This window comes from Gopherus flavomarginatus, chromosome 17 (assembly GCF_025201925.1).
Source record: "Gopherus flavomarginatus isolate rGopFla2 chromosome 17, rGopFla2.mat.asm, whole genome shotgun sequence".
NCBI classification, from domain to species: domain Eukaryota; kingdom Metazoa; phylum Chordata; order Testudines; family Testudinidae; genus Gopherus; species Gopherus flavomarginatus.
Genome location: NC_066633.1, coordinates 5630733 through 5643124, shown reverse-complemented (window position 1 = coordinate 5643124; position 12392 = coordinate 5630733). Strand labels below are relative to the sequence as shown.

The 12392-nt window shown below is 45.7% G+C and overlaps 1 protein-coding gene across 13 annotated transcripts in view; it reads right to left on the bottom strand.

Moving 5' to 3' along the window:
* KCNT1 (potassium sodium-activated channel subfamily T member 1) overlaps positions 1-12392 on the bottom strand; it is a 193344-nt gene that overhangs the window by 1947 nt on the left and 179005 nt on the right. For 8 of the 13 annotated variants that reach the window (XM_050926686.1, XM_050926674.1, XM_050926675.1 and 5 more), the window contains 4 exons: positions 12103-12123; positions 10888-11191; positions 6679-6741; positions 83-167 (listed from right to left, as the gene is read on the bottom strand). In XM_050926686.1, coding sequence (XP_050782643.1) covers positions 83-167; positions 6679-6741; positions 10888-11191; positions 12103-12123 — 473 coding nt within the window. Of the gene's footprint in view, positions 1-82; positions 168-6678; positions 6742-10879; positions 11192-12102; positions 12124-12392 lie in introns of those variants that run through there. The other 5 variants (XM_050926677.1, XM_050926687.1, XM_050926683.1 and 2 more) reach the window with 3 other exon arrangements.

The window sequence follows — 12392 nt, the reverse complement described above, 5'->3', positions numbered from 1 at the left end:
TAGCTACTCAGATGACATTTAGCAATTTTCTCCCACCGTTTTGCATTGCAGTGCAACCACTCTGTGTTAAGTTCATACATACACTATATCATTGAGTTCCAGGCGTGTGTCCGGCGGCGGATTAATCAGGACATAGGATAATGTGTTCTGATGGTCATTCATTTCATCTGCAAGGGATGAAAAGCGGAGTAGTTATGCAGGTGGCTGGGGTTATCAGTGGTAACTCTTGGCTGGATTAGTCAGTGACCATTTTTTAAATCGCACATGCACTTGAAAATGGGGCATCATAGGGGCTATTGGGCATTTCCCGAGTCTCCCCAATGCGTGACAATTACAGAAGCAGATGTGCTGAAGAATATGCATGAAAAGGTGCTCTAAACTCACACGTCCAGCGTGTCTGCCGGGTTAGCCCTATGACAAATCCTGCTACAACAGTGCTTGGTGGCTCAAGGCTCTTTTTGACTTGGTTTTCTTTACACGCTCCCAGGCCCCCTTGGTTCATCCAAGCCTGGCCTGGCCAGCCCAATGAAAGCAGCACTTTAACCAAGATGGGCTCACCCCAGCTCACTTTCGTACCTGGGTGCCTCCCACCAGACAAGCCAAAGCCTCACTAACATGACAACCAGCACCACAAAAGCAGGTGGGGGCAAACGGGATTGTGAGGAGCCGCTTGCCTTTGGAGTCCATGATGCATTAGCGCGAAAAAGCATATGAACATCAGCTTGTGGTAGCATGTTCTAAAGGTGCTGTAGGAGGAGAGCAGGTTCCCTTCCCCTCTGCATAGACCAGCAGACAGGTGGTTAGCAGGGGGCTGCAAGGTGGCCCAGGTGGAATGGCAAAGCTGGTTTATAAGCGGTGAGCCCTGTGATCACTAAATCCTCAGCGCACCAGTTCTCTCTCTGGAAAATAAGTCCTCTCCCCCACCCCCAGCCAGGATTTAGCTCATAATTTGGGAGCACCCTAATCTGATAGCTGAAGGGCTCCCCTTCTGATCCTGCTCCTGGAATGGGCTGGGTCATGGACCACCGCTGAGCAGTCACTCACTGGTATGTCTGCATTTGAGCTGGGAGCAGGGGGTCATTCCCCGCTCGCTTAGACATGCCTGCACTAGCTCTGCTCTAGCATACTAAAAATAGCAGGGTAGCACAAAGGGCTGGTTGTGCTAGCTGCCCAAGTATGTACCCGCCTGGACCATACTCAGACAGCTCGCCAAGCTGCCAACCATGCAGACCTGAGAGTGAAGAGCTCTGTGTTGCTCAAACGCTTGGTTCTTCACCAACAGAAGTTTGTTCAATAAAAGATATTACCTCATCCATTTTCTATCTTATAGAGCTTTCTGACAACCATACACACAGCCTGTCTGGGGGGGGGGGGGGGGGGGGGGGGGGGTGGTGGGTCTCCTTTTCCCCAGGCTCCTATAGTCACACTCCAGTGCATGCTGTCCCTCATGCTCTCCACACAACCCCTACAGTCAGTGATCCTTATGCCAAAACCTCTGTCTGTCCCCAAGAATGAACTGAACATCTTCCAAGTCTATAGGCGTTCACCGGAGCAAGGCCCTACACATGCCTCATTCATTCCCCTGGACATGGGGCTGGCTCCTGAACTTTCAACCATCACTTTTTCAAAGCACCAGGCTGCTTGAGCACATGCGAGCATCTGAAAGCACTTGATGGCAGCCATACAACTCAGGTATTTCAGTGCTGGACAATTTTTAGTGTCTATCTCAGACTCTATGGCATCGCTAAGGAAAGTAAAGAACTGGTCTTACCTTGTTTTAATGCAAAGAGAAAAGTGATGTTACTCTTACTGCACTACGTGCACCATGCGCCCTCCAAAACGCTGTCCAATGCAACTATAATACCCGTCGGCTGTATGATTTTCGCCACATTCACAGATTTCCCCTTGTTCATTATTTTACTTAGCCCAGCAGCAAGATTTATTTACATGTTTTTTTTATTCTACCCAAAGAAAACTCACTGTAGTTTCAGAGCACATGGGACTGTAGCAAAGTTAGGTACTTAATGATGGCAGAATTCAATAGCAAGGCTCTGAGTTACTAGCAACTTCATCAGGAATTATTCATGGCCATCAACACATGCATATCATAAATTACCTTGTAAACCATAATACTCCATCGAACTAGCCTCATCGATGCTGCCAGCAAGATAATTGCATGGGTATATTTATTTGCATGGTCTAGTTACATCATGTTCATGTGGCACAGAGTAAATAGTGTTCTAAACGGTAGCGCTGGCTTGTTTTGAAAGTAACCGAGCAACCAGATCATGAGTGAAATGAATGCAAGTACGTCTGTTCAGTAGTCAAGAAAATTCTGTTCATCAATGTGTAGCGCGGTAAGTGTAAATGGGACTGGGAGCTGTCAAACAATTAGCAGTTGTCACATTCACTGACAAGATGCATTACGAACAGGATGGAAAAATGGGATGACAGGTTAATAGAGAGGTAAGTCAAGGGCAGCGTAATGACTGAGAGAGTTACATGAAATCACGATAAGGCTTTTCACTGGGACATCAGCTCTAATATTAATCTGAAATACTCCAGCATCACAGAAAACCATCTACTGTGCTTATTAGATTTTTTGCACAATTTTTGAAATTGTAGTTAAGGTTTTATCATAGAGCGAATATTCAATGGTGCCACAGTCTGCTATAGCTTGCAATAGCAGACCTGCCCTAAACAGATGTTATCTCATGCATGTGTTTTCTCTACTTTACTGTTTCTCCTTCTATGCCTGACCCTTTCTCCCAACCCCCTAGTCTTTTCAATTCTTGTTACATCTTCCTTGGGTTTGATTATTACAATATAATTGATTGTTCCTTTAAAATGTGTTCTCCAGTGGAACTCTAGAAGATACTTTTTCAGGAAACATGCCAACACTTCTATAAAAGCAAGTCAAGCAAAATATGAAATAGATTTGTCTGAGCAAACAGCCAAATGCAGGTGCAAAGATGCCTGACTCCAACTGACAGCAAATGTTTGATTTCCAGGGCAGATGTGCCAACTGAATTTACTCACACGTAAATATGCTCATAGCAGCGTGTGCACATCTGGTTAGCACAGAAGCATTGCTCAGAATTGCGTGTACAAATAGTATGCAATTGTCCCCTCCTGGGATGCCGGGCAAAGTGATGTTGCAGAGTTGGCACCACTGATGCCCTGTGTATGGCTGTAATGATAGGCTTCCCAGTTTCCAATAATCATTGCATCAGTGGTTTCGAGATAGATATGTGCGTACAGCCCATAGCGCTTGAGGCTAATGGAAAATCAGCTAAGCCATAATATTCATGCACTCTCTGCTACTGTACAGAACGTTGTGAAAACGAATACACCTCTACCCCGATATAACGCTGCCCTTGGGATCCAAAAAATCTTACCGCGTTATAAGTGAAACCCCATTATATCAAATTTGCTTTGATCCGCCGGAGTGTGAACCCTCCCTCCCCCCGGAGCGCTACTTTACTGCATTATATCGGAATTCATGTTATAGCGGGGCAGAGGTGTACCTCGATCAGAGATTAATCTATAAACAGGTTGTAATGACTACACAGGCTAGCTATTCCTGTGGCCTCACTAACAGCTTGTTTTAAAGAGCCTAAGCCATGTAAACACTATGTTGTGCTATAAGCAAAGAGTGATCCTTTCACACCCTGTACATTAGAGATGGAGATAGTGAAACCTCAGAGGTTGAAGGGTTTAATGGCGCCCCACACTGCAGTCATATACATCAAATCCCTCCTTCCTGACCCTTCTCATTCCTTCCCCCCATTCAGAAACAGATCCACACAATCTGCCTGCCACCCCATCTCCGTCAGGGCTGTCAATGTCTCCTTGCAATGAAAATCCACGAGCTTGTTGGAGCTCCACGTTTCTGCTGGATCGGAGACTGTGTTGTCTTTTCAACATCTCATACGGCAGGCAATATGAGACAAGCAACCAGCCTGGAAAATGGTTACACTTGCCCCCAGGAGCAGAAAATGGTTGTGCTTTTATCTCCACAGCTTGTGAACAGAGGAGTATCCGAGCAGCCAAAGATAGCTGAGATCTGGACAAAGGGTATTGCTTAAAATGGGAGTCTAACACAGGGCCTTATCGGCTTTCCCCCATTAGTCCCCTCTCTATCGCTAGGCACACAGATACCAGTAGCCCGGAGCAACTTTCTTTCATCTTCAGCTGGCCAAGAGCCAGCATCCATTCCTCTAGGTGCATCACATATATCTATGCCTCTTCACTCAAGGTTGGAGCAAAGCACCTTGGCTAGGATTAACCTGGAAGGCCACACCTTCAGCTAGTGCATCACACATGGCCACGATGTATAATATAAGTGGGCATCCTCTCAATAGCAGCCTGAGTTTCACTTTCTACATTGGCTGCCAATTCACTTTTGCATGGATGAAATCCTATAAAGCCCTAAATAACCTACCCTAGTCTGGTCTCCAGCTCTCTGCTCCCCTCTGCCTCAGCATGTCTCCGCTCAGAAGGAACTCTTCAGCTATCTGTCCTGAGGGCAGAGTCAATGAAAGCCAAAGTGCATTCTCAAGAGCAGGGCCCCACCTCTGGGATTTGATCCCACATCATTCCCTCTTCGGGCTTCCCACTGCTGGCCTTGGGAGCTGCTGACCATCTCCATGGTGATGAAGGAAGATGGGTCAGTTGCTATGGAGTGTTGTGAATCATGCATTTCTTTTTGGGAAGCTGTTGTTTGGTATCATTCTAACCTATGTCCAGAATACCATCGCTGTGAGCAACCAATCAATATTTAGAGCCCTCAGACAGCTTGGTTTTAGCTGATCACATCCCAATGCTTAGCCTTACAGTGAAAAGGGAGCAGAAGCATAGTAATGCCATGAGAGCAGGGCTAGAGACATTTAAAACTTCTTACAGCTTGGGTATTACAAATGCACAGTTTGCCATATGACTGGGGAAGGAGTGGGCATACCTTTGGTAGAGGCAGGTTCTCCTGCTCCATGGAAGCCACTTTTCCTAGCAAAACCATGCATTAGAGCAAAGCACTGCTAACCCACCAAGTATATTGCCATAGCGTCTCCCCTGGATCAGAGACTCTGTTGTTCCCAAGTTGCAGGTATATGCTCGCTAGACCAAGTTAGAGAGTGTCCAGATAGAAACTTGGTCTCCTGACTAAAAACCTATGAGCTCGTAGATTGGCTGAAGAGCCAAAAAATAATATTAACATTAGCACATTTTCTGTACATATTTTTTGTTTTATTCTTTCTCTTGGCTTATCAGGTTGTAAGTACGAATTCATAATGCTCTGACCATCAAGGTATTTACAGCTTTACAGCATAATAAATCAAAAAAGCTTCAGGCAAAAAAAAGTCACTGAGACATGGATTAACAAATATGGACTGACTAGTTGGCAATATACTGTAACTGAGTGGGACTTCCATGAAACCACATTTGGGGCCATTTCTCTGACGAAGCACACAATCTATAGGGAAATGCCAACTTTTCACCTTAAGTGTTGTCTAATGAAGGCCCGAAATTCAAATAGGGGACAAATTTTTTGTGCTCATCTTTGGGTTTGATTTAAAAGGGTCTTGGCAGAGAATTGCTCCATAAAGATTTGCTTTATATTTTGTTTTGCTGTCGCCATCAAAATCATATGAACTTTGATGACTGTAATCTGTAGTTAAAATCCCTTCCCACAGGTATCTCTACTTAAATGCTTCAACTTCTTTCAGCATGGCCTGTTTTCTACAAAGCAACACAGCATGGTCATGCTTCAGTCAGGGACTGAGTTACTGTTTAACCCAGTATGAAATTCAGCTCCAACTGCGAGATTTCAGTCCGGGAGTAATTGCAAATAAATCCCATCGGCCTGGAATGAGACCATCCTCTTGGAGACTAAACAAGGTGCTCAGACTAGGTAAAGCGTGGGTGCTAACAGAATTTGGTCCTTGCTCCTTTGAATCAAGTCAAACACCCACAGATGACTTGGGGCTAACCATTAATAACACATAAATGGTTTTGTTACACTTTGGGATTCTCCCATTGGAGTTTTGAAATAAAATAGCAACAAAACCTAGTAGAAAATAGTTCTTTAAATTATACGAGCCTCTTACATTTTGATCCCGGGACACATATTTTAAAATAAGATAATGAAATATTTGCATTTCTATAGTGCCATTCATTGGCTGGCCCCGAAGTGCTTTGTAAACTGTCTCAGACTCAGTGTTTCAGGCATCTGGAGAAGCATACAAGTCTGGGGCAAGTTACATCCAACTCTGAGGCCCATATTCCATAGCTTCCAGAGAGGTCGCAGTTTACCCCCAACCTGTTTTATTCTGCCAAGGAAAAAAAATCTGGGTCTCAAATTCCCAGTGGTTTCAACAGACATAAATCTAGTTGCAGTGGAGGGATTTTTAAAGAAGCAATTAACAGCTGTAATTTCCTTGAACATTTTCAACTAGAAAACAGTCACTGAATTTTCTCTCTCTTTGAGTTTACTGGATCTTCCATTTGTGGTTCAACTACAGGATGGTCCTTTCCCAATCCTCTCCCACAAACAAGTGCTTAAAAGGCTCAAATGAGTCTAAGGTGAAAACTGGCAAGTGGGTGTGGGTTAGACTTAACTAGCATGATCTTGTTATGCTGGGTGCAGCGAGTCAAGCTTGACTCCCAGGGAAAAAGAATTACCTTGCAAATATCCAAGGTTTACCCGATTCATCACATCACTGGCTGTTAAATTTGCTACATCCTCTACAGAACATACAGAGAAAAGGTACAGACATAAACAAAGAGAAAGAGAGAGAGAGATCAGCAAGCAGTGATTCGGCAAGTATTAGAGACGAGCTCCTGAGCTTTCATGATAAAATGGGCAAAAGAAAAGAAAGGAAAGAGAAAAGAAGGCAGCCCAATGCATTCTGTCTGTGAGGTGACAGATAGTCAGACACCAACAGGTGATATGCTGTGATAATGTATCCAGAGCACTGTGCCAAACGTGACTGGTCCACGGACACATCACTGGGTCCAAAGGAGCCTTTGACTTCACAGCACGTCAGCGGCACATTTCCATCTCCTCCTCTTTTATCCCTCTCCATGTTTTCTAAACGCCCAATTGACCAGCTCTCCACACTCCTCAAGCCTGGAAATGTAGCGTTCCAGCTGAACAAGGCCTGGAGTCCAGCTGGGCCTAGGTGTTGCAGAGAGCTCTAAACATGGACCCAGCCCACACACCATGTATGCTGCAGTCGCTATATAGGACAGGACAAGCAGGGGTATCATAAACTTCAGAGGTTAACCCTTGTCCCCACCATCAAAATATCACAGCCAATTATTTGGATTTCATTCACACTCCGGGGTGTAGCATCCCACCTTGAGCTGTTATGAGTCTAATGGCGCCCACTATGTGAGAGGGTCTAGTTTTCCTTTCAAGTATTCACCCACCTGGACATTTGGCTGCACTTCAGAATGAATGTCCAGCAAATGCTAGAGGGTCGTGCAAGCCCATAGGAGCAAGCTGTAGAAATTCACGAGTGCGAAAACCCTAGACATCTGCTAAGAAAAGGCAGATGTACAAGTTGCAACTACCTTCAAGCACTCTGACCTGTGTGACCAGCTCTTGATAGTCTGTATCTCAAAGTCATTCTGGCCTTTGGTAGCTTTACTGGAACAATCTTTCCATTAGGACAGGGTGGGCAAACTTTTTGGCCTGAGGGCCACACTGGAGTTGCAAAACAGCATGGAGGGCCGGGTAGGGCAGGCTGTGCCTCTCCAAACAGCCTGGCCGCCACCCCCTAGCCACCCCCTCCCACTTCCCACCCCCTGACTGCCCTCCTCAGAACCCCCAACCCATTTAACTCCCTTCTGCTCCTTGTCCTCTAACTGCCCCCTCCCAGGATCTCCTGCCCCTAACCACCCCTGGGACCCCACCCCCTATCCAACCCCCCCTGCTCCCAATCCCCTGACTGCTCTGACCCCCATCCACACCCCCTCCCCTTGACAGGCCCCCCCCCCAGGACCCCATACCTATCCAACCCCCTGTCCCCCATCCCCTCACCACCCCCCAGAACCTCCACCCTATCCAACCGCCCCCTGCTCCCTGTCCCCTAACTGCCACCCGGGACCCCTGCCCCTTATCCAACTCTCCGGCCCCAGCCTCCTTACCAAGCCATTCAGAGCAGCATGTCTGGCAGCCACGTCGCCCGGCCGGAGCCAGACACGCTGCTGCACTGTCCTGCAGGAGCACGCAACCCCACTGCCCAGAGCGCTGCCTGCGCGGCAGTGTGGCTGCAGGGGAGGAAGGACAGTGAGGGAGGGGCCAAGGTCTAGCCTCCCTGGCTGGGAGCTCAAGGGCCAGGCAGGACGGTCCCATGGGCCGAATGTGGCCCGTGGGCCGTAGTTTGCCCACCTCTGCATTAGGACATATAATTTTGCTGCTTGTCTAATATTAAAAAAAACCCATATTCTCTTGGTTCTCTTATTCCACTACTTGACACATGCTCTTGCTGTCCCTCAGCTAATAGCCCAGGGCATTATTATACTAAATCCATGTCCGTTATTCTGGATCTGCCGTGAAGGCTCCAGTGCTCTACTACAAGGGCCAACAACTGGTGATCATCTACCACAGTAATTCTTTGGGCATTTGCATGTGAAAAGGAGGAAACACCCACCTCTGTGCTGCAGACTTTGAGCCCCGGCTGAAGGAGGGCTGCTAGTTCAACAGAACAAGCAGCTGAAAGTCTTGGGATATTAAACAGTGGGGGAACAGCAGGTTGAGAAGAATGCAGTGAGGCAATCCTTCAAACTTACTCCACCATGCTGGAATGGGAATCTTTGCACTGACTTCCTTGGCTATTGGGTTAGATCCTTCATTATACATCTCTCTGCCACTCTTTAAGGAAACAAACGTGCTGGCGAATGGACGTTGCTCCTGGTTCTAATTCTGGGCTGTAAAGGCTCAGTGACGATACATATTGCTGGCAGGTTGCCAACGAGAGACTAACTTGGACATCATTAACTGCTCTTACGGAAAACTCTCCACTCACATGCCTCTGTTTCCTGTAGACACCATGGCACACAAGCAGATGATCTACTGTGAGATCTCGTATGCCAGTAAACCAGTTGGCATGGGGCTGCCCACTCCGGTTGATTCTGAGTGACAGGGCGTGATGATGATAACACTGCTGTCTCTGTAGCCACTTGGTTGTTCAACACAGCGTTATTACACAGTCATGCAGACACAGCAGTTTGTCTCCATGTTTCTAGTAGCACTCTGATCCAGAAGACAGCAATAATAATATTGTTTGTGCTTGGTGCTCACTCAGACTTTACTCTGGAAGGCTCTGATCCTACCAATGATCTCAGTGAGGCTCTGCACTCATGCTCAGAATGTGCCCAATTACAGGACTGGAGCCTAACAAGCCATCCCCTTGCCTCTTCTTGATTTGATTAGCTACCATGGAAGTGAAATGAACTCCTTGTGCCATTGGAACATTGTCCAAAAGCAGGGAGCAGAAGGCAAGATGGGAGAAACGCTCCACAATTCCACATCCACCGGTAGAACTTCCCAGCTCTGAAGGGTCCCTCGGAACAACACCTTCTTCCTTAATTAGGCTTGTGGAACTGGCTGGTGCACTGGGCAAATCTTTGTTTCCTTTCAACTCCCACCCCCAACCCTACTCCTCCACCCAAAACAAAATGTATTTATTTCTCAGTTCTTTTCCCTCTCTTCCATGTGTCTGAAAAGTTGCAACTATGCAAACAACTTAGAGACCAGAAATCTAAAATCCCTCCTCAACTGTATTGCCAGGATCACCCCAGCTCCGCAATCCCACCATGCACAACGGTCCTGGCCCGAAGGCTCCAGTTACATGGCTCTTCCTTTGCATTATTTTGTTTCAGACCAGATGCCCTTTGGAGTGTGGGTAGGGAGCTATCTCCTCAACATGAAGGGCAGAAGCTTTTGTAGCATGGAGGCAAACAGGCAGCAGCACAGAATGGTTTAAAAGAAAAACAAGCAAGCAAGCGCACCGTGAGCTAAAGACTTCCTTATAACTAAGGGATTGATTATTGTCCACAAATGGTGAGAAACACTCTTGGGCTAAGAGCCAATTAAAATACGTTAGAAGAACTAATCATTGCACTGAGAGATTCTTACATTATGCCCAAGGATTATATCGTACAGTACTTGCTTTACTGAGAGCTGTGAGATAATTAAAGAGTTATTAAGTTCTACGCACATCGAAGTGAACCACTCAGCTCTATTGCTACTGAAAAACAATTCTAGGAGAGAATTTGCTGAAGGATTAAAAAACTATAATGCTAGGATATTGCCCCAGCCTGAGCTCTTTTCTTCCATGCTTTGCCAAGGGGCTGGAATTCTCAGATAACAGCACTAGCAACTATTATAAATAGATATTTTGGTCAGCTTCATGATAGAGTGGGGCCAATATTTTCAGCTTCTCCTTAGCCAGTCATCAATTTTACAGGCACAAATAAGTAATGAGTGAAATTTTGCCCCTGTAATTTAGGTCATTTAGACATTTATTTCCCTTGTTATACCTGATACTGAGATATTTATTGCACCTCAAAATAATTACAGATGTGTGCACAGCTATTTGTGACTGCTGAAATAAAGGCCAGTATCTGAAAACAAGCCCCTTGCTGTCTCAGTGCTGTGGGATTTATAAGGCAAGAGGACTGCAGGTTGATGGGAGTGCCGAGTTTGAATGTACTATCCAGAGCTATGAACAAGTTAGAGGATCTGGCTTCATTTTGGAATTGTTTTATACCCCAAATGTGTCTGGTTTGGCTTGGCTAGATGCTAAAATACATGATCAGCTTGTGAATGGGGCGCATCGCTGGAAAAGCCATTAACTGTAAGCAAGAACGAAACCTACTTACCATACCCAGTTGTAGGTAAACCCAGATGTTTCATTCGGTTTTTGACAAGCTCTGAAAGCTCCTGCCGCTCCGACCTCCTGTACAGACTCAACCTCTGCTGGCTGATCCACTCTGCTGTTTTGCTTGTGTGCTTGTTTCCCTTCCGACTCAGCCTGCGTGCCCACTGCATGCTTTTACGCCGTAGCAAGGGGTGTTCAGACTGGTCACTCGAGCAGGAGTTCCTGTGATGGCTTGTCTTGATGTTCCAGTGCTCCTTGACATCTTTTGTATCCTCACAATCCTCAACATTGATTGAGATCTGCGACTGGAAGTCCCAGCAGTACATAAGGGGATGCACTAAATACCTTTCCACTGAAAACACACTGAACACCTGACTTCACTGGAGCTGGCTGTTCCCAGCTCCTTGTAGGACCAGGTACTTACTTGGACAATGTATTATTGTGATCAGCTACCCATTCTTAAAAAGGGACTCTATCCTGGTCTACACCTTTACACCAACGGCCAACTAATCAGCATTCCCCAACATTATGAAATATGCATGTTGAGACTGCTACTTTCTGGATCCCTGATGATGCTGGGTGGATCCTGACAGTTCAGTGGTGATATTTCATTCTCCTACTATCTGGTAGTGTTCTAACATTCACACCAAGAGACTGTTTCCCTGTCTCTGAACCCCACCTCCACTCCAAAACCCTCTAAGACTAGAAGCTATGTAAATGGTGAATGTGGAATTTAAAAATAATAATAAATGCATGTGACATCACTGGCACAGAAGTTTGTATGGAATAATGTTCTCATGATGGCCAAACAGCAGCACTTCCATGTTTTCCTTTCATCCTCACAACAGATAGGACAGCATATATCCATTATAAAATGTAAACCTGAATTGCTGTATTCATTTATAGTGCCATGGTTTGCAGCACCTCTGACAAAGGGGTAGATTGGATTTAACTAATTGTCATCCTTCAGCTCCTTGCAGCAGTTTTCTATATGGCTTTCAATTCATATTTAACATTAAACACTCTTCAAAATTAAGACTGAGTCACTAACCAACTATTCTAGTCTGCCCATGCTGGGTATTGCTGAATTTCTCACAGCACTGTGTTTTGGATATAGATCATCATTGCCTTGATGAACATTAAGTAGTGCACTAAATTTTAAAGAAAACCAAAATCGTAACAACGTTCTCACAGGCTCAATACAAACGTTTCTCACCTGAGTTCTGATGTCATGAGGCTGCATTGGAAATAAAACAAAATAAAGATGCAGTATATGTTAGTGGTGAATATGTATCACTAAATGCCCATCGTATCCTAACTCTCTCTTGTCCCCCTGTCTGAGCCACTGCTTAAGATCTGTAAACATGTCCAGAGTTAACACACAATAATAATTAATCATGGCTTCTATGGCACTTTCCCGGTTCAGAGCACCACACAGAAGGCCGTTAACCTGTCCGTGGTCACGCAATGAGCCAGTGGAAAGACGCGGATCCCACGATTACCCAA